Here is a 23,638-nt window from a genome sequence, read left to right as displayed (position 1 = left end):
CACAGTATGAGTTTAAAATAATGTTATAAAGCATATTTGGAAGATAAGAGTACAGTGCTAGATAGTATGAAACTTTGGGAAAATATCAAGGGAATAAAAGTGCTATGTAATTGCAGCAGCAAAGTAGAAGGTATTGCTAGACTTCAAGACTTCAGAAGAATCAAAGTACCTCATATTTATGTACAATTCATATAAACACTCCAGTGAAGAAAAATATGAGGCAAACAAGTTCCCTTCCATCTCACAGACAGGTCATAAGCTGTACAGAAATGTGGGGACTTGATCTAAGGACAAACAAGCTTCAGAGTAGAATGAGAATAATATCCCAGATCACCTCACTAAGAACCCAGTGTGCCTTGCAATAGCCATCTTCAAACTAAGGTTTTATTCCTATATTCAGATGTACCATAACATCTATTCGCCATTTACTATTTCTCATGTTTAAGACAGCATGATAGTATTAAGCTCTGAAAGTCGACTCTTATAAATGCCATGTGGTATCAGTTAGATCACAAACCAAAGCCAATTTTTCAAAACATTTCTTGCTAGAATACCCACAACATTTTAACAGATGTCTTTTGGAAAGTTTTGAAGCAAATAAGCCCCCATCAGCACATAAAATAAAATGAAAAAAGAAAGTAAAGTGTGGAGGGATGATTTTTTTTTTCTTTTGGCAGTAAGAGAAAGGATAGGGAAAATCTTGAGATATTTGGAAGAAATGAATTTCTTCCAAATTCACAAAAGAAATGAATTTTTCTCACACACTCACCATAAAAAAGATTGGGGTTTGGAAAATATTCTTTCTTTATTCACCAAAGAAATGCCTTTGACTGCTTTTGAGTATAATGTCTTGTCATTTCTTGTTCTTAACACCCATCATAAGTATAACTCTAGCCTTTGTTGAAGCAGATTCATGGGAAGCTAGGGAAAGGATTTGAGGGTATAACTGATGGGCTAGATAGAGCAGGGACAAAAATGGGATGAAAACATCAAGGAAGTATCTTCTGTTAGGGACAAGATAGGCATGACTGGTAGTGGCTGGTTCTAAAACAAAGACACTGAAATAGAGAACAAGTGGGCAGCGACCAGAGGGGAGAGGGAAGGGAATTTAAGGGGAAAAAGGGGGAGGGATTTTGAGGAACAAGTATGAAAGACACAGGGATGAGGACTGGGGGGGGGAATGGGAGGGAGGAGGGAGACCGGGCGGGGGGGTGGGGTGGGATGGGAGAAATAGATTAAAAAAATGTACTTGAAAAGTACCTAAATAAAATTTAATTAAAAAAATAAATAAAATGGTGCCACTTAAACTCTGAGGCCTCTCAAAATCAGTGGTAGGAGGGTCAGAATGGGGACCTGGGAAAGAAAGGATAAAATTTGTTTTCATTTCTATCCAACATTGTATTATGAAAAATTTCAAAATAACAAAAGCCAAAAGAATTGTACAGTGAATATACATATACTCATGAGGGAGATATGTTTAATCTGTCTCCACTGGGGCTGATTTTTACCCTCATCACAGAAATGTTCTTGAATGAATAAATGAGTGGTCTAACAGTCTTCCCACACACTTATTCTGGAGAAGCCAGGGTTGTTCACTGCTATTCCTGCATGGAGTGGTAATTCCAAAAGCAGGAGTCCCTACGGGTCTGCTTCTATAATCTGTTATCTGAGATGCCTCTTGCTCATGCTGTCTTGTCTTCTCCTTGCCTCATTACCTCTGACTTTGTGCTGGATGTTATACTGAAAAATTATTATGTGGACATAATTTGATATTATTCCTTGAGAGAGGATTTTTTTGTTTGCTTATTCCAGGCACATGGGGGCACTAGCAGTATAACAAATATTTATTGAGCACTGCTGAGACAGTAGGAATACAGTTATGAACAAGAAATGGTTCCTGCCCTTACAAGTCTTACCCTGAATAAGCAATAGGGTTTATTTAGATAGAGCCTTTAAAGAATAATTCGGTTCATACAAATTTGATCAGCATGTAGCCTTTCCTAACCTTAGCCATCTGCACCCATTAAGGAGTAGCATGCTGAGCCATGTAGACATGCCCTGAGGTAGTAGTTCTTTTGCAGTTTTATTTCATAGATGACTTAGAAAAAAATCTATGAACTGGTTATTGCATTCTCCACATAAAAATCTTATTGGAAATAATAAAAATAATTTTACTTCCTTTCACTAAACACCCAGGAAAGATGATGCTTTAAAACATTACACTAAGGCAGTTTAATTCATGGCAGAAATAAAACCATAGCCCATTTTAATATTATAAATCAAAATACTCTTAAATCGAAAGACCATCTGCAAGGACTTAAGTGCTGTGTCTAGGTGGTAGAACAAAAAATACAATCCTTATACACACAAGCTCAAGAGTACCTAACTTCAACCCTCACAAGCTGGAGGTTGGAGTGACTATCAAAATAATGGCAAGATTGATGAGTTGAAAAGAAATCTTCTGTGGAATGTAACATACAAAGACCTTGACTTAATGATGATGACCCAAACTAAACAGTCTGTGCGCTCTCTCTCTCTCTTTCTCTCTCTCTCTCTGGATTTGCTATCATTAGTCATTTCCAGGTGTTACCTCATGCTTGTTTAATGTGATGGAGGCGGGCAGTTCTCAAACAGATGAAAAATAAATTACTCCTCATCTCACACTCCTGGAAAAAAATACTTGACAGGAGAGCTGACTTAGGAGACTTAAGACAAACTACCAAAGTTAATATATTAATATCATTAATATGTTTTCTACCCTGTAGTTTCCTGCTGTTTGATTTTTTGAAATTCTTTTGTAAGACACCAAAGCCTTTGTTTTCTTGTAAACAAATTCCTGTACCATGCAGCCTTGTTTTCTAGCTCCCTTTTCCCTGCTTTTATGAATTTGCTCTCTACTTTGTATACCCCAGTGTGTTACCTGCACATCACTATCAGTGACTGATTCTTATGAGAGAGCCAGGTTAAAGTATCTGAACTCAGGCCACATATACCATATCTATGAAAATGATCACTTTCAGTGGGGGAGCCATAGACCCTACAAAATCATTTGTCTTAAATAAGATCTAGATCAGATTTAACTATGCTGGAGGAAATGGCATTTGCTGTACTTAAAAATTAGTGAGCAACCCTGTCAGTTAAAATGTAGAAACTTAGTATTAGAACTTGAGTGCCCCCTCAAAATGTATTTATACTACAGGCTTAATAATAACTAGAACTGAGCCTTCAGTGGAACCAGTGGTTGCTTGTGGTTTGCTCTATTTGTTTTCACCTATTTTCACTAAGAGGGTAGGTTTTGTTGGATTCTGTGGTGTCTGCTTCTTCTTGAGGTCTTGAGCATGATCCTTACTTTATTTGGGTTCCCCATCACTGTTAAAAAACACAGAACTGGTATTGTTAAAGTTTACAAATAATTTGTTAGAGCTCTTACAATGAGAAATCATTTTATTGGCATCACAGAAGACTGAAAGGAACATGAAATATGGCTCCTGACCTCTAGACATTTGTAACTTAATAAATGAAAAAGACACACCAGGGATAATTCATGTTACATTAAAGCAGTGCTACATGGAAAGTGCTGTAATAGATGCCTAATTGAATCCAATGCTGACATGGTGTAGAATTTAAAAGAATTTTAAAGTCTTTCTCAGTAGATCCTGAAAAGGAGATTTTAGTTACCAAATTATTCTACAATCAGGACTCGCTACATAATTTGTGGGGCCCAGTGCAAAATGAAAATGCAGGGCCCCTTACTCAAAAACTTAAGAATATCAACATAGAGACAGTTTTAAACCAAGTGTGGGGTCCTTCTCAGGGCGGAGTCCTGTGCAACTGCAAGAGTTACTGGCCCTGTTGTCAAATACAGCCTATGAATATGAGGAAGAGGCAATTTTTAAACAGTCCAGAGTAGGAATTTATACACAGGAAATTTTCTTCCAAGTAGTTCATAGGAAAATAAAGTCACTCTAAGGAAAGAAAATAATTCAGTCTTTCCCAAATTAGCAAATGGGATCAGGATACAAAAGATAGAAAGTTACAATTTGCAAAAACAATTTCACACATCTTTCACAGTTACAAAGTACAGGTAATAATAATAGTGGTAGTAGTAGCTGAAGCTAACATATAGAGCTTATTATGTACCAAGACTCTTCTAAGTCTAGTATGATATGTACTCACTGTGCTGTTAACCCCTATGTATGTGACTTCTCATAAAATGAAAATGAGGGAGGGAGGGAAGAGAGGGAGGGAGGGAGGGAGGAAAGAGAAAAGGAAGGAAGGAAGGAAGGAAGGAAGGAAGGAAGGAAGGAAGGAAGGAAGGAAGGAAGGAAGGAAGGAGAAAAGAAAGGAAGGGAGGGAGGAAAGCAGGCATTATACCATTATAGTCATTCATTAATATCATAGGCAAGGGTATATTTTGTGTTGTGTGCATGTTTTAATTTTTTCTTTTTTTGCATTTCATGTTCATAGTTTAACAGCACCCGTTCGCCCTCCCCCACTGAATGTTGCCACATGACCCCATGGAGTAGAAAGGTACTGGTTCTGAGAACATTCCATTGTACCCTATCCCACTCTCTACAGAGACACTTTCACTTTTGTTCTCTTTTAACCTTATGGCAAATTCTGTTGTTTCCAACCAACTAAGAGGTATTCTTTTAAATCAATTTAAAGAGTAGGTATTTTCCTGACTTGAATTAAATAAAATATAATTTAGACAGTCATGGCATTGGCTTTTTTTCCCATTTACTCCACCCTGCCCACACACACACCTCTAAGTTGCAAATAAGGCTCTGTTCAAGATGGGCATCACCTAACTCTTCTCCTGGACTTTGTAGTTGGGAGAAAAAAAATCCAACTTGCCTTATATGTATCAAAATTGTAAAGGTTCAGCTTCTCAAATCAAAAGAAAAAAAACAGGACAAAAAGATTCTCTGGCAGTCAGTTGTCTGTCACTATTAAATAAAAAGTGCTTTTGGTTTCTGGCTAGAGCCTTTAGTCAGGTCACTATTCTTTCTTTGTTTCCCACTCCATTGTTATTCGAGGAAGGAATTTCCTACCAAATGTGGCCTCTGGTGGTGGGGGTTTCTCTCCAGCTACTTGTGCTCTCTCCCCTTCTTTATGTCTCATTTTGCATGCACCAAACTTTTTTTTCCTTTTTGGAAGTTACCTAGGAAACAAAGTCTTTTGTGCTCCAACTTTATTTGAGCTATTTGCTTCCCTGGGAATAAACAGCTGAAAAGAGAAAGAAGGTTGCAATGTTTTTACTAAAACATTCGTGGTAAACACATTTTTTCTCAAGGAGGGGAAATCTTATCTTGTTAGGTGTGTTGGGGGCTTTGCAGATACTTTTTAACAAGGTAAGCAAATGCTGGGGGTTAGTTTAAACAACTGGTTCTAGGATCTTCTCTTTAAGGGGACTTAATTCATTTGATAATATGTGAAATCCTGAGTCAACAGGACATGATGCTTCCAAATATGAGGATAAGAGAATTTTTTAATGTTTCTGATTTTAGGACAGAATATTATGAAAATCTAACTAGAATAAGAGGGGAAATTACTTTCTACAAATACCCACCTTTCTCCAAATTGTAGAAAGAAATAAAACTAGTTTCAGTAGTGGAAACTACTGGTAAGTCTTTTAATCATCTGAAATCAAAATTAGAATGGAGCCTTTTTAATAATCTGGGCTAGGGACCCAACCCTGAAATCAGTTAGACAATATTAATATATATGAAAGGTTTGGGTGGAGAATTTTCAATTGTCATATAGAAGTCAAAACTTCTAACTACACAGCTAGAAGAAAAGCTTAGCACTGCAAAGCCAAAACAAAATAAACAAGGACTGTTTTTGTCTTCCAAATTTGAAAAAAGAAACCCACCTGACTACACCCCAATGGCATTTATATTTTTCACTATAGTTGGAGGGGGGAGATTTTTCACTTTTGCTTTTCCATGTGCATAGAGTGTTTTTTTTTTCTTTTTAACCCCAATGGCATTTATATTTTTCACTATAGTTGGTGGGGGGAGATTTTTCACTTTTGCTTTTCCATGTGCATAGAGTGTTTTTTTTTCTTTTTAATCATTTTTATTAATGTTCAAATACAGTTGTCTCCATTTTCCCACCACAACTTTCCCCCACTCCACCCATAGTGGTTTTAAAATGTTATTCAGAAACACCATAGTCCTGCAGTAAAATTAATTCCTTGTATTTTAATCCAGCCTCTCAATTAGGGTGGCTTGTCCTTTAGATGATAGGTTCTGGAATGTCTCCTGACTCCAGGTTTTATGTCACATCTTCCAGAATATTTCATAGGTATCCAAATCATCTTCTCTCTTTGATCTTAGTCATCTAGGGCTCTCAATACTTTTAGTAGAACTTACGGTGAGATGGATATAGAGAGAGTGATCTACCTCTCACTGGATTAGAGACTCACATTTTTCTTCAGTTTGAAGTTCTGGCTACCTTGCTTCCTGTCTTCTTAATTCCATGTGACCTGAAAAGCATGTTTATTTAACTCATTTTCTCCCTTTTGTGTTGCTTGACTATTGAAATTCCAACTTTCAATTGGTTGTGTTTACTAATTATTTCTAGGAATTCTTCCTTTGACCTAAAAGCTTGTTTCTGACCAAATCTTTCTTAACTAAACTCTGAAAATTCCTCATATGTTCGTTTATGTATAAACCATGATGGTTGAGTCTGAATGTACTTCATTTGCAGTCCCATCCCCCGGAGGATGAAGATACAGATGTCATGTTAGGGCAGAGGCCGAAAAACCCAGTACATAATATCCCCTCAACACTGGACAAGCAGACCAACTGGAGCAAAGCACTACCTCTCCCAACACCAGAGGAGAAGATGAAGCAAGATGCTCAAGTGATTTCTTCTTGCATTATTCCCATCAATGTCACTGGTATCATTCTATTTTTTTTCTTAGGGGCAAGAGGGTCAGAATATTCTGTGTATTAAATATGTTCAAAAGCTATGCTGCTGGGGGTATCAATTAAGAATACTGCTTTGTGAACAAGTAATACCTTTTTATCAGAATACAACCCAGAAGGTGTTCAATATGCTTTTGTCAGGTTTTGAACATCAATTTGCATGTTTCATTGGCCCACTTGTTATGTAAATGATGGACAGTTTCTTTTTGAAAAAAAAAGTCACCAAATAGTTCTTTGGCCATAGCTGACTGAAATAATTGAGAGAGCAGCAGTGATTAATCATATGATAATGATGTGTGGCACCACAAGAAAGAAAACGGCAGACTCTGGATTCCTAAAACTGCAAGTAATGATCCTGTAGACCAAGTATAAAATCTGCTTTCATGCTTCCTTGGGTGAAGGTAGGCTTGTTTAAAATATTGTTTGGAATTCTGCAGTGATTTTAGGGATTTTTGACCTAAAAGTATATGGATTCATAGATGAAAGCTGAATTCTACTTTAAAGCCAGCAAGCCTCTTTCATACACTCTGTTTTCCTCCTCTTGTGTATTGAGAGTGAAGATTAGTCTAGGATGAATGCAAGCCTGTCCAGACTTTTCTGGGAAAGTTTATTGGCAGAAATTGCAAATTCTAGAATTGGATATGGTAATCTTTGTAAGTAAAATAATGTTATAAAATATTCTAACTTTCAAGGATGGAAATTAAATGATCTGTTTATTGTGCTTTCTTTGAACATCTCTAATAGTTATATTTAATTTATTTATATATTCAAAATTTCAAAATGGCCATATTATGACTAATTTTCATCCTGGTACTAAATGACTAAAGATTGCATGTTACTTGAGATGCGTCTTGCACACAGGTATTATTAACCCCACTCAAATTTCTCTCACATAAAGTAGGGAGCAAATGATGACCTGGAATCTGGCATAGCTATTTCCTTCCTAAAAAAAAAAAAAGGGAGTTCTAGTTGTTCAGCTACTTGTGAGCTTGGGGTTAATTTTCCTGATGACCTATTCAACTTGTAGGACAAATTATTCTAGGGATCTGTACTTTATCTGATCTCCATAATCTAAATGGGATGAATTAGGGGAGTTCAGCTGTCAAAATGGATCATTTTGGCATCCTTGTAAACTAACTTTCAGTTCTGGGGACATCTGATTATTAGCAACATGTGCTTTCTTCATGGCACTGTAAGTAAAATCTTGTTTTCAAATTTAGTTCTTTGATTATGGGCCTTGTAATTCAGGAAGAGGGAAGATATTTCCTTCTGTTTTATTTTAGGAACTCTGAGACTAAAGCCTGGATTATCTGTTGATTTCAAGAGCTTTAATTAGCAAGTTGTTGATTATGCCCATATAACACAAAATGTCTGTCTGTATGCCATATGTTCTGTAATTATTATAATTAGAATGAAGTATTTTAATTTTTGATTGGAACTAAGAAAGGAAAATTTCATTAGTACAAATTCTCTGATAATATTGCAATTATTCATCATGTGATAGCTCATACAGATTTTTCAAAGAATTCTACAAACTGTTGTCACTGTGATGCTAAGCAAAATTCAAACTGCTTCATTATATAGCTGAACAAGATTTAACATGCCATCCTGCCCCATGCTTAACAATCCATATAAATGATGAGACAACCAAATTCCAAAGCACTTTTGGTATTATGGCTTCCTGAGGCAAAGCTCACTCTGAAAAATGCATGGCATATGCCTATGCCAGATGAATTTGGGTTCTCACCTCCCCCCTCAGCATTCTACATTGGGTAGGACTGAATGTAGTGTGCATAATGTAGTTATGGAGAGAGAAACTAACAAGTATCATGATTTCCCCTCCGTATTTACTAAAGCAAATACACACATGTTTTAACAACTGGGAATTCCAGTTTTATTTACAGTTGGTAGAGAAGGTAGATCCACTTAAGTGCAGAACTGGGGGCTGCCTTTTATTATTATTATACTGTGATAAGACTCTGGTGCTAAACTAAAAAGTGTTCAGTTTATAAGCAAGCAAAATATAACCAAAGACACTGAAATTGAAAACAGGCTGACAGTGACCAGAGGGGAGAGGAGAAGGAATTGCAGGGGGAAAGGGTAAAGGGTTTGCAAAAACAAGTATAAAGGATACATGGACAATAACAAGGGGAGTGAAAACAGGAGAGGGAGGTGGGAAGGGCTGGGGTCCTGGGGAGGGGTGGGGGGAAAAGGCAGAAAACTGCACTTGAACAACAGTAAAAATGTTAAAAAAAAGAACAACTTACACACACACACACACACACACACACACACACATACACACACACACACACACACAAAAGTGTTCATTTTAGCCAGTAGAAGAAAGTAGACAGAGTTACATGATTTAAAAAAAATCTCTAGGCTGTTTTTTCCTCCTAGAATGTGTGTATGTTTTTTTTGGGGGGGGTGGTTCAGAGTGAGTAGAGAGGAAAAATACAAAGATCTTTTAATGAAGAGATAGGTCAAGATATCTTAGCTGAACTAATTCAGCTTAACATCTTGGCTGTGCAAAGATATCAGCTTTGATCTACTATGCAAAGATACCAGCTTTAGAGACCTCAGAAATAGAGCAGTAAATAGTAATAACTAAAGGTTTAGGTCCTTAAGGACTCATTTCTGTGTAAGGGTTATTCTTTGATGTTATTTGTCTTTCCTCGTTCTTTTGATTTTCCTTCTTTGCTTGTTACTTTCTGCAGTGCAAGCTGTTGTAAAGAGCTGTATTCAGAAATAAAGCTAATGTACTGTAGCATAATTTAAATAAGAGCTGAATAATGGCTCCCTTATATTTGTTTACAGGCTTAATCCAAACTCTTCCTTTACTTCAATAAATATCACTGTGTTCCAAGCAAATGAAAATATGTTTGCTATTTCTAACAGCTAATGAGATTTATCTGTGGGTTGCAGGAGTTGGCTTTGACAGAGAGGCCAGTATACGCTGCTCTCTTGTTCACTCACAATCCGTACTACAACGAAGACGAAAACTGAGGAGAAGGAAAACCATCTCTGGTATCCCCAGAAGAGTCCAACAAGAAATAGGTATGCTATAAAACTGTTTATTGTCAACATTCTGTTGGGTGCTAATTTTAAGGAGAGATGAAACAAAAGCTGACCTTTAACCAGCATTTTAGTATGTTTGTTTTGTGTTCAGCAAGCCAGGTATATGACTTTTTAAGTCTCTGTTCTTGACTGAGAAGGTTTGACCTTATAGATTTAGTCATAAAGATTCAGGTCTTATGGCTGAAATGTAATTTCAGCTAATTCTGCTAATTTTTAAAAGTTTTATTAAGGTAGAAATTAGGAATAAAAAGTAATAAGATTCAATGAAAGATTCATGTAGGAAAGTATACCTTTATTTGAAGAGACTTTTATGATATTAATAACTGAAAAAGATAAATTTCAAGTATACTAAATTAAATATTGATAACATGATATTCTTGATGACATTTTTCTATTTTTTTCTGTTAAATGTGTTTAGGATATCTCCATGTGATTATTATCATTTTCTCATCTCTTATAAATAAGACTTTTATTTCTTACAGAAAATTCTAAGATTTTTATATCATTGTATTTATATTACAAAATAAAACTGAGTAGTGGCCAAGAAGTTAAAATAGACTTTAGTTTAAAAAAATAGTAGTCACTTATTAGGGCAAAGTAATTTAATATCATAGAGAGAATTAACAAAAGATCTAAAAAAGCATATCTTCTCAGTATACACACACACACACACACATATATATAGTGTTTATATCTATTTATCTATCTAAAGAGAGAGAGGAAGAGACAGAGAGAGATTGATTATCCAAAGCATTTTAAATTCTCCTAATTTTACATGCTGATTTATTTCTGTATGAACAAGTTCCAACATGCAAGCACCCAAATTTGTGAATGTCTCTCAGAATGTCTGTTAATATGCTGTTGTATAAAATAATCTCACTATGCTTTCCATGTGCCCTAGATTCTGATGAATCACCCGTGGCCAGGGAAAGGAACGTGATTGTACACACAAATCCAGACCCTTCCAACACTGTCAATAGAAGGTCTGGGACCAGGGACTCGGAGTGCCAGACTGAGGACATTCTGATTGCTGCTCCATCCAGAAGGAGAATCAGAGCTCAAAGAGGTCAAAGCATTACGGCTTCCCTTTCACATTCCGCTGGCAACATTTCTGCATTGGCAGATAAAGGTGACACAATGTTTACCACGGCAGTGAGCAGCCGCACAAGATCTCGGAGCCTTCCTCGGGAAGGCAATAGAGGTGGAGATGCTGAGCCCAAAGTTGGTCCTAAACCCTCAGCATATGAAGAGGGGGAACCTTTTGTGGGGGATCGAGAAAGAACCCCTAATGATTGCAGCGAGGTCCCCAGCAGCCCAAGTGCCCAGGAACACCAGCCTGCTTTGGGTCTAGCCTGTTCTCAACATCTTCACAGCCCCCAGCACAAGTTAAGTGAGAGAGGGAGGTCACGTCTGTCCCGAATGGCTGCTGACTCTGGCAGTTGTGACATTTCCTCCAACTCAGACACCTTTGGGAGCCCCATCCACTGCATCTCCATGGCTGGTGTCCTTCTCAGCAGCCATATGGACCAGAAAGATGACCACCAGTCATCCAGTGGCAACTGGAGTGGAAGTAGCTCCACATGCCCTTCACAGACCTCAGAGACAATCCCTCCTGCAGCTTCTCCTCCCCTCACTGGCTCTTCACACTGTGACTCAGAGTTGTCACTAAACACGGCCCCTCATGCTAATGAGGATGCCAGTGTCTTCGTGACAGAGCAGTACAATGATCACTTGGATAAAGTAAGAGGCCACCGGGCAAACTCCTTTACCTCCACTGTGGCAGATCTTCTGGATGACCCCAATAATAGCAACACAAGTGACAGTGAGTGGAATTACCTACACCACCACCATGATGCCTCCTGCCACCATGATTTTAGTCCTGAGCGCCCCAAGGCAGACAGCCTGGGCTGCCCAAGCTTCACAAGCATGGCAACTTATGACAGCTTTCTGGAAAAGTCTTCATCAGACAAAGCTGACACTAGTTCTCACTTTTCAGTGGACACAGAAGGATACTACACCTCCATGCACTTTGACTGTGGTCTCAAAGGTAGTAAGAGTTATGTCTGTCACTATGCAGCTCTGGGCCCAGAGAATGGCCAGGGCATTGGAGTTCCTCCTACTCTTCCAGACTGTGCCTGGCAGGAGTACTTAGACCACAGAAGGCAGGGGAGACCAAGCATCTCTTTCAGGAAACCAAAGGCAAAGCCGACCCCACCTAAAAGGAGCTCATCGTTGAGGAAATCTGATGGAAATGCAGACATTTCTGAGAAGAAAGAACCAAAGATTAGTGGTGGCCAGCTCCTGCCTCACAGTTCCAGGGAAATGAAGCTGCCTCTTGATTTCTCCAACACGCCTTCTAGAATGGAAAATACCAATGTTTCCACCAAGCAGGAACCTTCTTGGATTAACCAGAATGAACATTGTATTAAGGAACCTCAGTTAGACACTTCAGATATTCCACCATTCAAAGATGAAGGTGCTGAATCAACTCACTATGCAGACCTCTGGCTTCTAAATGACTTGAAAACAAATGATCCTTACAGATCTTTATCTAATTCAAGCACTGCTACGGGTACCACAGTTATCGAATGCATCAAATCTCCAGAGAGCTCTGAATCCCAAACATCCCAGTCAGAATCAAGAGCTACCACCCCATCCCTTCCTTCTGTTGATAGTGAGTTTAAACTGGCTTCACCAGAAAAGCTGGCTGGCTTAGCATCTCCATCAAGTGGCTACTCAAGCCAGTCTGAAACGCCAACATCCTCTTTCCCTACGGCTTTCTTTTCTGGTCCATTGTCTCCTGGAGGTAGCAAAAGAAAACCAAAAGTCCCAGAAAGGAAATCCTCACTACAGCAACCCTCTTTAAAAGATGGAGCTCTATCACTAAGTAAAGATCTTGAACTTCCAATTATACCTCCTACCCATCTTGACCTAAGTGCTCTTCATGTCTTGAATAAACCATTTCACCATCGTAACCCATTGCATGTTTTTAGTCATAATAAGCAGAACACAGTAGGGGAAACACTGAAGTCGAATCCTCCACCATCCCTTGCAATTACACCAACAGTCCTGAAATCTGTTAACCTTAGGTCAATCAGTAAGTCTGAAGAAGTTAAGCAAAAAGAAGGCAACAATATGGAACTCCCCTACTTAGAGCAAAGCACTCTCACAATGGCTGCCCCGTCTCCAGGTAAGATTAGGCCACATATAGCTAAGAAATCAATAGCACGTCAGTACTCCACTGAAGACACCATATTGTCCTTTTTAGATTCCTCTGCAGTTGAGATGGGACCAGATAAACTACAGTTAGAAAAAAAATGTGCTTTTGATGTGAAGAATCATTGTGATCCAGAAACAGTAACCTCAGCTGGTAGCAATCTTTTAGATTCAAGTGTCACAAAAGACCAAATACATGTGGACAGTGAGCCTATTCCAGAAAACACACCAAGTAAAAATTGTGACTTTCTCACAGAAGGATTTCAGAAGGTCTCTACTGCCCATCCAAATGATTTGGAAGGTAAAATACTACAATATGGAGTTGGTCCAGATGGAGCCCTAGTACAGGTCCAGAAGGCATCCTCTGTAGATCAGGAGGAACTTGCTTACCCTGAGTCTGTGGATGTGTTCACACCTCAGTCAAACTCACCAACTAGAGCCACAGACATAAGCAATCAACTTAAGCATCAACTTGGGATGAGCCACCACCATGACAAAGTGCCTGGGAATATCAGCTATGAAACAGAGCTATCAACTGTAAATTTATACCCTGAAAAATGTTCTGAGCAGGAAAATATTGCTTCAGGTATTTCAGCCAAAAGTGCCTCTGATAACAGCAGAGCAGAGGAGACCCAAGGAAATGTGGATGAGGTTTCATTGAAAGGTCAGTTTGTCACTATGGAAAGGGGTCTCATGGCACTTCCTGAAATTTTTCTTTCTTACATTCCCCATAACATGGTAGAGCCCTGGGTGTTGGGTTCCCTCCACTATTTCCCTACACTTACTAAAACAATTGAGACAAACGCTTTTGTTATTGAGGGACTAGGCTGTGACAGATATCTCTTGCATTTTAAAAATGGCATTAAGGTAACTGTTATTTGTTCCCTGAGTCAGTGAAGCACAGGAATTGTGCTGGGTAACTTCCTCCTAAAGATGCTTTTGTTCTTAATTTAAGAATCGTCACCAAATGATGACTCTGTGATTTCACCACTTAGTGAAGACTCTCAGACTGAAGTGGAAGGTGTGTTTGTGTCTCCAAACAAACCTCGAACAACTGAGGATTTATTTGCAGTCATTCACAGGTGAGGCAACAATATGAAAGGTTTTGCTTCTTTTTTTAAAATTTTTTTAAAAGATTTTATTTATTCATCTTTAGAGGGGAAGGGGAGAAGGAGAGAGGGAGAGAAACATCAATGTATGGTTGCCTTTTGTGCGTCCCCTGCTGGGAACTGGCCTGCAGGGAACCGGCCTGCAACCCAGGCATGTGCCCTGACTGGGAATTGAACCGCAATTGTGTGGTTCGCAGGCCCGCGCTCAATCCACTGAGCTACACCAGCCAGGGCAGGTTTTGCTTCTTATGGTACTTCTCATTAAATGGAAAAAAACAAGAAAGACTCATGTACTTGTAGTACATTCAGAAAAAAAAGCACAGAGTAATTGTTTTTTCAAATCATTAATCAATAGACTTGTACTCAAGTTGGGAAATATAAGTCTTTTTTTAAAGATTTTATTTATTAACTTTCAGAGAGATGGGGAAGGGAAGGAGAAAGAGAGGGAATGCAGCATCAATGTATGACTGCCTCTAGCACACCCCATACTGAGGATGTGGCCTGCAACCTAGGCATGTACCCTGACTGGGAATCAAGCTAGCAATGCTTTGGTTCACAGGCCTGCACTCAGTCCAATGAGTTATACCAGCCAGGGACTATAAGTCTTTATATATAGTTAGATTGACCTTAATTGACAGACTTTCATAAGAACTGCTGAGGGAAGATGTTTTTTCTTTAGGAAAGACATTCTGTTTCAAATTTTTATTTGAAAACAATGTGGTTAAGTATCTGAGAGTAAAAGCTCAAACTCTAGTGCAATCTCTAAATTTTAAATAATTTCTTGAACCTAAAAAGTATGCTCAAAGCTGTAATCTTATATTAACAGAGATAAATGGAAGTTGATTCACTAAATAGAGCCCCAAATTTGAGACAAGACAGTATATTACAAACGTGCCTGTATTACAGCTCAGAACAAGTAAACACTGTTCCTTTTTTCCCCTGTTTTCCCAAAACTTAATTTTTTTTAATAACACCAGCCTTCTCTAAAATGAATGAACATTCCACATCCCTCAAGTAGGGGATGTCCTTTGGGCTGCTTTTCCAGGACAGTGTTGTGTCAATGCTGCCCTTTCACATTCTCTCATCCTTCCCCTGCATCACTGTGGTTGGTCAGTGTCTATATTTGCAAGAATACTCCTTACAATCTGTGACGGAAAAACAGTGCAGGAACTAGGCCTTAGAAACTGAACCCATATCAGACTAAGCTTTCCAATCATGATGTGCCTACTCCTTTTATAACCGTGACTGCCTTGGTGACTTAACTGGGACTCCTAAAGGAAAAAAACTTAGAGACTATCTTTTCTACCTCATGAAGTTAACACTTTCTGAAGCACGTTCTTTGCAAACAGCTTATCATTGTATTTTCCAGAATTCTACTTTTTAAGGGAACTTAGGTTTTCTCTTGATGTGGTTTTCCCATAAAGAAGGAGCACTACTCTTCAACAACTTTTTGAAAGGAGCCAATCAGAAACACCTTCTGTATATACATTAGGTGTGCTTCTCCATTTGGAGAGTGAAGAATCCCAATGCTGCCACTTCTTATGCAGTCGTGAGTCAGTTAAAACCTCTGTACTTAATCCCCTACTGGAAATGGAGACAATTATAGCTCACATTCTCAGTTTTCATGATAAAAGAATGTTTTAGTGTCTAGAATATGGTAGATGCTAAAAACAAATGTCAGCTTGAAAATCCTACCCTATTGGAGTGCTGGGCACCGGCATACACAGGATAACAGCCATAGTTTTCAGTGAACCCCAATTAGGCTGGTTTCCAATTGCAAAGCTGACATTTTGTCTACCCTATGGATTTTTAGAATAGTAATTATTGAATTGAGTCATCCTGCAGATTCACTGAATTGAAGCTGGTTTATTAATCAAGAGAAATAATATGATGATAGGTACCTGTTTGGTAGACTTACAGAGTTAGGTAATCTTAGATTTGCAGTTCTGTTGTATGTATGTATGCATTTATGTGCAACACAGTGAATTATTTTGTTTTTTTAAGGGGAAATATTTTTAATCTTCCCTTTTCCTGCATGCAAATACAATGCAATTCAGACTTGAATTGTAAAAAAAATCAAACTTCAAAAAAGTATTTAACATAGAAAATAGAAATCCTGTCATGCTAACATAACTACCATTAAATATGGAGTATATTCCTTTATATTTTCCAATGCATTACAAATACACATTGTATTCTAACTTGTATTTTCTGTTTTTTCAATTAGAATTGACATTCAATATTGTATTATTTTCAGGTGTACAACATAGTAGTTAGACATTTATATAACTTACAAAGTGATCGCCCCAATAAGTCTAGTACCCACCTGGCACATAACACAGTTATTACAATATTATGACTATATTCCCTGTGCTGTACTGACATCCCTGTGACTATTTCATAACTGTAAATTTGTATTTCTTAACCCCTTCACCTTTTTCATTTAGCCCCCCCCAATCACCCTCCCATCTGGAAACCATGTTTGTTCTCTGTATCTTTGAGTCCGTTTCTATTGTTTGTTCATTTATTTTTGCTTTAGATTCCACATATAAATGAAACCACATGGTATTTGTCTTTCTGTATCTGACCCATATCGCTTAGCATAATACTATGTAGGTTCATCCATGTTGTTGCAAATGGTAAAAATCTCACCCTTTTCCATGCCAAGTAATATTCCATTGTAGATGTATTACAGCTTTTTTATCCACTTGTCTATTTGTGGACATTTAGGTTGCTTCCATGTCTTGGCTATTGTAAATCATGCTGCAATGAACATAGAGATGCATACATGTTTTTGAATTTGTGTCTTGGATTTTTTAAAATAAATTCCCAGAAGTGAAATTTCTAGGTCATAAAGTAGTTCCATTTCTAATTCTTTGAGGAACCTCCATACCATAGTGGCTGTACCAATTTGCAGGCCCACCCACAGTGCACAAGGGTTCCCTTTTCTCCACATCCTCACTAGCACTTGTTTATTGATTTATTGATGATAGCCATTCGGGGATGATATCTCATTGTGGTTTTAATTTGCTTTTTTATGATAATTAGTGACGTTGAGCATCTTTTCATATGTCTGTTGGCCATCTGTATGTCCTCTTCAGGGACATACAGAAATGTCCCTGTAAATGTCTATTCAGGTCCTCTGCCCATTTTTCTTTCCTTTTTTAAATTTTATTTATTTATCTTTAGAGGGGAAGGGAAGGAGAGGGAGAGAAATATCAATGTATGGCTGCTTCTCGTGCATCCCCTGCTGGGAATTGGCCCCTGCTCTGGGAACTGATCTGCAACCCAGGCATATGCCCTGACTGGGAATCGAACCACGATCTTTTGGTTTGCAGGCCCGTGCTCAATCCACTGAGCTACACCAGCCAGGGCTCCATTTTTCTAATTGGATTTTTTGGTGGGTTTTCTTTCCTTTTTTGTGTGTGTGATATTAACCCCTTATTGGGTATATCATTGTTGAATATCTTCTCCCATTCTGTAGATCATCTTTTTGTTTTGTTGATGGTTTCCTTTGCTGTGCAAAACCTTTTTAGTTTGATGTAGTTCCATTTGTTTATTTTTCTTTTGTTTCCCTTGCCTAGGGAGATGTGAACAAAAAAATATTACTAAGAGCATTTAAGTATTTAATTTATTTTGAGTTTCTTCCTGTGTATGATGTAAGAAGGTAGTCTTGTTTCATATTTTTACATATTTCTGTATAATTTTTATTAATACCATTTATTGAATTGACTGTCTTTACCCCTTTGTATATTCTTGCCTCCTTTGTCATAGATTAATTGACCATATAGACATGGCTTTGTTTCTGGCTCTCCATTCTTTTCCATCTATCTATTTATCTGTCTATCTATCTATCTATCTATCTATGCCACTACTATGTTGTTTTGATTAATGTAGCCTCATAGAACAGTTTGATATCAGGTAGTATGATATCCCCAAATTTATTCTTCTTTCTTAAGATTGCTGTGGCTATTCAGTATCTTTTGTGGTTATATATAAATTCTAGGATTATTTGTTCTAGTTCTGTGAAAAATGCCATTGATATTTTGATAGGGATTGCATTGAATCTATAGATTGCTTTGGGTAGTATGGACATTTTAACAATGTTAATTCTTCCTATCCATGAGCATGGTATATGCTTCCATTTATGTGTATCTTCTTAAAATGATTTTGTTTTCTTGATAGCTTACAGTGTACAGAGCTTTAAGATTCTAAGTGTGGTTTATGTTTTCAGCTCCTCACAGAAAGTTAATTTACTAATATACTTTTGATGTTCCTAGGCAGCTATGGACAATGTTATTTGCAGCCCAAAATGGATCGACTTATTTAAAAAGTCATGTAAGAAATTGTTTTATATGGAGGAAATTAAAAAGAAGACTCAGCAGTATAATATATACCCCCACCCCAACACACACACACACACACACACCCATCACCCAAGCCTGTTAACCAGCAACTTATGGCTAATCCTGTCCCGTCCACAGATCCCTCTACTTTGCTCTTCTGGTGTTCATTGGAAGCCAACCCCAGACATCAGGTCATTTTTTCTAAATTGAAGAGAGAGATTTAATAAGAAACATATACACTCCTTCACCATCTAGTCCAGAGGTGTCCAACTCACAGCCCACAGGCCACATGCAGCCCAGGATGGCTGTGAATGTGGCCCAAAACAACATTGTAAATTTACTTAAAACATTATGAGATTTATTTTTTGTTTTTGTTAGTGTTTGTATATTTAATGTGTGGCCTAAGACAACTCTTCTTCTTTCAGAGTGGCCCAAGATGCCAAAAATTTCGACACCCCTGGAATCAAACAGCAATATTTTCTTATACTAAAATATCCCAATAAGTCCTCATCTGGAATGTTTAGCCTCCACATTAGCCATTATTTAAAATGGTCATTTCCAGAACCTAATTAATGTCCAGTGGTTATCAGAGAATTTCCCTCAGGCTGTTAGTGCTATAAGGTAAGGGCTGTATCTTACTCCTCATCTCCATAGCCCTGATACTTGGTATCCAGTCAGAGAGGGTGCACCAAAATGCTCATTAAGGATATCTGTGAATGTGACTTAACACTTTTGGTTTCCTAAAAATGTATCTGGACTGAGATTGTTCCTTTTCTTAAAAGGTCTAAGAGGAAAGTACTTGGAAGAAAAGATTCTGGAGACATGTCCGTTCGAAGCAAATCAAGATCTTCTCTTGGAAGCAGTAGCAGTAGCAACACGGGTTCTGTCACTTCACCCAACAGCAATGTGACCACCCAAAACAGCCAGAGGTCTCCTGGCCTCATCTACCGAAATGCTAAAAAGTCCAACACATCCAATGAAGAGTTTAAGCTGTTACTCCTCAAGAAAGGCAGTCGTTCAGATTCCAGTTACCGCATGTCTGCTACTGAGATCCTGAAGAGTCCCATCCTACCTAAACCTCCTGGGGACCTCACAGCTGAGTCCCCCCATAGCACCCATGAAGTCCATCAGGGGGCACCTGGTGCTGAGGCATTGTCCCCACTCTCTCCATGCTCCCCAAGAGTTAATGCAGAAGGGTTTTCGTCAAAGAACTTTGCCACTTCAGCATCAGCAAGGGTTGGACGTTCCAGGGCCCCCCCTGTGGCCAGCAGCAGCCGCTACAGTGTCCGCTGCAGGCTGTACAATGCGCCCATGCAGGCCATCTCTGAGGGTGAGACAGAAAATTCTGATGGGAGCCCACATGATGACCGATCCTCCCAGAGCTCAACATAGGTGTCCTGTGCCAGGCTGGCTGTCAAAGGCCAAAACCCTTATGAGGATGGGGGAATAGAACAGAAGACTAGGGAAGTCAGTACATCATGGGGTACCATCACTTACTACCAATGAATTTCTAAATATTTGCTGGGGAAACAAAAGGTCGTTTTGTCTTTCTTGATTATTTTCCATGTTTTTAAGTAGCACTGTCTTTCATATTTTTCTTTAGCTTAGTTTGATTTACCCAATGTCATTCCTTTTGATAATATAGGATTTTAAAATGTCTGCTTTTCAAGAAACCTAGAAAAAAGTTTTCCCAAGGCTGCCTATTCAGAAAACAACCCTCACTGTCATAATTCTTAAGAAGATGAAATTACTCTGGAGGTTTGGTATTTTTTTACATTAAAATGAACTAAAGCAAAATTTAGAAGAAAGAACTACACACATGTAAATACCATATTTTTGATAAAAATGTGTACATAGATTTATCAATGACAAGTGGACATGTGACAAATTATCTACTGCACACCAACTGTTTATACAACACAACAGATAAAGTGTAATAATTGTATTCTGTGAATACCATTTTCATATCAAATACCATATTTAAATGTCCACTAATATGATTTCTAAGTGATAAACCTCATATATGAATTTTAAACTGGTGAAATAAAATAAATCTTGAGGTCATATACTGAAATGTGATTAATTTAAAATAATGAATTCAAACCTAACATTTTTGTGACAAATTGCAGTACCAAACAAGCTAATAGTAGTAATCACGTGGCTGTGATTTGCCATGTGGAAATTTGGACAGAATGAAAAGCATGCTTTTGTTTTTTTTAATCAATGAGAGAAATCATCATTATCAACACAATGCCCTGAACAACAGCATTTGACAGTGTCCTTTAAACTTTAATTTTTCAGTGGATTACTTTAAAGAGAATGAGTAGGGAAAACTAGTTAATTTTAGGTTATGTTTTATATTAGGCTACTGGGGACATAAACAGTCATAATCTAATGACTATAATCTTAAAACTCCTTAAACAGTCTAGCAGTTAGCTCCAGGTTCTTTAACGAAAATGAAACATAAGCATGCCACAGAGCTGTTGATATAACAGTGAATACCTGCAATGAGTTTTCAGTGAAGCTTCTCTCTGTGCTCATGAGATTCGTGCTACCTAAAAATGAACAGAAATGACACTGTGAACAATGTAGTTGGGAAATAGGTATGTGTATATGCATTATTTATCCTCACTGTTAAGCTGGGAATGGGGAACAGCTCTGGTTCACAATTCTACATGCAACCGAATTTTTGTCTGATTTTACTCTATCTGCTTGATGGCAAAAGGGGAGGGGTGGTGGGTGGGAAAGGAAATGTCAGGCAAGTGCTCTGATAAAATGAAGGCAGGGAAACAAGCTGAATTACTTGAAATTACTTGAATTTTCTTGTCTTAAAACTGAAAAAAATATAGTTACAAGTTGAAATCTGAAAATAGTTTTTACACCTCGGATTTTAACATGAACTGATGTTAATGTTTGAAATATGTCAGAAATATAAGCAGTTATGTACTTAGAATATGTTTTTAATGAGAGAAGGTAGAGAGTGGAAAGAACTAAAGAGGGATATCGCCTATAAAAGAAGAGAATGCAATTAGAATGATAGAACATACCAGAGTTACCAAGAAATTGATATGCAGCTGGCTTTTAGCTTATGCAAGTGGTTTTGGGGAAAGTAGGATGTGTGAAAGGGGGGTTGTGGTTTTGATTTAATTCATGCAATAGGAAGGAGAAAGCCTGGTATAAGAACATGCTGTCTTTCAAAAGGAACACTTTCTAAGATGTTACAGATTGAGAATTAGGGAATCTGATTGTTGTTGGGTTATTTGTTTGTCCTGAAAGAAAAAACAAGTCTGGCTTCTGCTATTTGTTTTTGCTATCAAATTGTGTTTCTTAATTTCTTGTCATCCTTGTACGTAAAATGGGTGCTGAGGGTGGCGGGGTAAAGGAGGGAGGATGTATGTATGTGTGTGCACGTGTGTGCATTCGCACACTCTTGTGCTGGGATAGATAAGCTACCTGGTAAAGGGTACGTTTGAACATTGAAAAAGTGTTATACTTTTTATTAAAAGAAAAATATTTGGGGGTTTGAAATATGGACCATCATTTCTCATTGGAACCCATTAGTTTAAAAAAACCAGCATGGTTTGACACCACATGGAAACATGAATATCTTTTTCTCATGCTTTGAAAAGTACACTTGGCAAAATTTTAAAAATAAAGTTTTTAGACAGATGTGATAAGAAACAGTCATTTCCAGTCACAATAGGTGATCTTTTGTAATTTTCATAAAAGCAGTTCGTTTGCAGTATGGCTTTGTATAGTTAGGGGTTTTTTAAGCATAAAGCAAGGTGTATGTGGGCTTTAAAAGTGATTCTATATCTTGAATAGAAAACATGATTGGCTTTAATAAATATGTCACCTTTTTATTATTGACATTAATTTAAGTAATGGCACCATGTATATTTTAAAATACATATTGACTTGAATTGTGAGGCAATAAAATATCTTCTGTATGTAATGATCACAGAACTAACCCTTATAGTTTTACTTATTTTGTTTACTCTAAAAACCTATAGCAGAGTTGCTCTATTTTATATTTCGTAGATTAAAAAACCCAAATAAAGATGGATTTTAAATTCGCTGTGGAAAAGAGTATTGAGTAACAAACTGAGTGAAAAAAAACAAGGAATTCCTTAGTAATGTGGAATATTCTACATGGCTTAATTACATAGCATATAAGACCAAGATTTAGAGGACTGTTTTCAACATCACTGCCATCTTAAAAGGTACACACATTAGGTATTGCGAAAAACATCAATCCAAACTTTTCTTCTGTTGTTTGCACTGATGGTAATTTTTTAAATGTTTGTACAACATGTCTGTTATGTGGGAGAAATGTTTTTCCTTCCTTTTGGATTTTTTTTTTTTTTGTTTTGGCTAAGTAGAGGACGTGGACTAGTTACAGCAAACAAAACACACTGTTTGCTCTTGCCAAAGCTCAGTGAGTACATTAGCTACAGTGGTGGCAGACTTAGAAAACTAGATCATGACAAAAGATTTAAAACTATAAAGAAGGTTACAGTGTAACTATTTTGGTACTAGAACCAGTTCATGCTGGCCAAAAAGACAATGGTTTATGGACTTGCATCCATTTTGTATTTTTGTAATATTGTAAATATGAACTTTTTTAATTGTTGCAAAAACGGTTTCTTTTGTAAGTTTTCAACGTTTACATTCAATTCAAGCCTTTGTATATTTTAGAGCTGTGCAACACTTTAAGTCTTGTATTTATTTTTAGTAAAAATGGTGACAGTTTTATTGTGAACCCCTCTCAAAAAATGTACCAGGAAAGTTTGATTACCTAGAAAGTGTGTATAGAAACTGCAAATAAACGTGACTGCAATTAAATAACTGGTTTCTTGCTTCATTATTATATAATTGCATTCTTGGCGTTTCCTAAACACACGCGTTTTACAGGGAAATGGAAATAAAAGAGGGCAATTGCTATGGCAAA

General features: G+C 37.5%; 1 protein-coding gene across 2 annotated transcripts in view; it reads left to right on the top strand.

The window, feature by feature from the left end:
* NHS (NHS actin remodeling regulator) overlaps positions 1-23,514 on the top strand; it is a 383,059-nt gene extending 359,545 nt beyond the window's left edge. The window contains exons 4-9 of one of the 2 annotated variants that reach the window (XM_053655778.1): positions 4,468-4,530; positions 6,715-6,907; positions 9,864-9,995; positions 10,918-13,206; positions 14,188-14,314; positions 19,470-23,514. In XM_053655778.1, the coding sequence (XP_053511753.1) occupies positions 4,468-4,530; positions 6,715-6,907; positions 9,864-9,995; positions 10,918-13,206; positions 14,188-14,314; positions 19,470-20,079 (3,414 nt within the window). In that variant the 3' untranslated portion in view covers positions 20,080-23,514. Of the gene's footprint in view, positions 1-4,467; positions 4,531-6,714; positions 6,908-9,863; positions 9,996-10,917; positions 13,897-14,187; positions 14,315-19,469 lie in introns of both variants that reach the window. The other variant, XM_053655777.1, reaches the window with a different exon arrangement.
* Positions 23,515-23,638: the final 124 nt, after the last annotated feature.

The sequence above is a fragment of the Artibeus jamaicensis genome, unplaced genomic scaffold (genome assembly GCF_021234435.1).
Source record: "Artibeus jamaicensis isolate MK-2021 breed Jamaican fruit bat unplaced genomic scaffold, CSHL_Jam_final scaffold_1283, whole genome shotgun sequence".
In the NCBI taxonomy this organism is placed as follows: Eukaryota; Metazoa; Chordata; class Mammalia; order Chiroptera; family Phyllostomidae; genus Artibeus; species Artibeus jamaicensis.
This window is presented reverse-complemented; position numbering and strand designations above follow the sequence as displayed.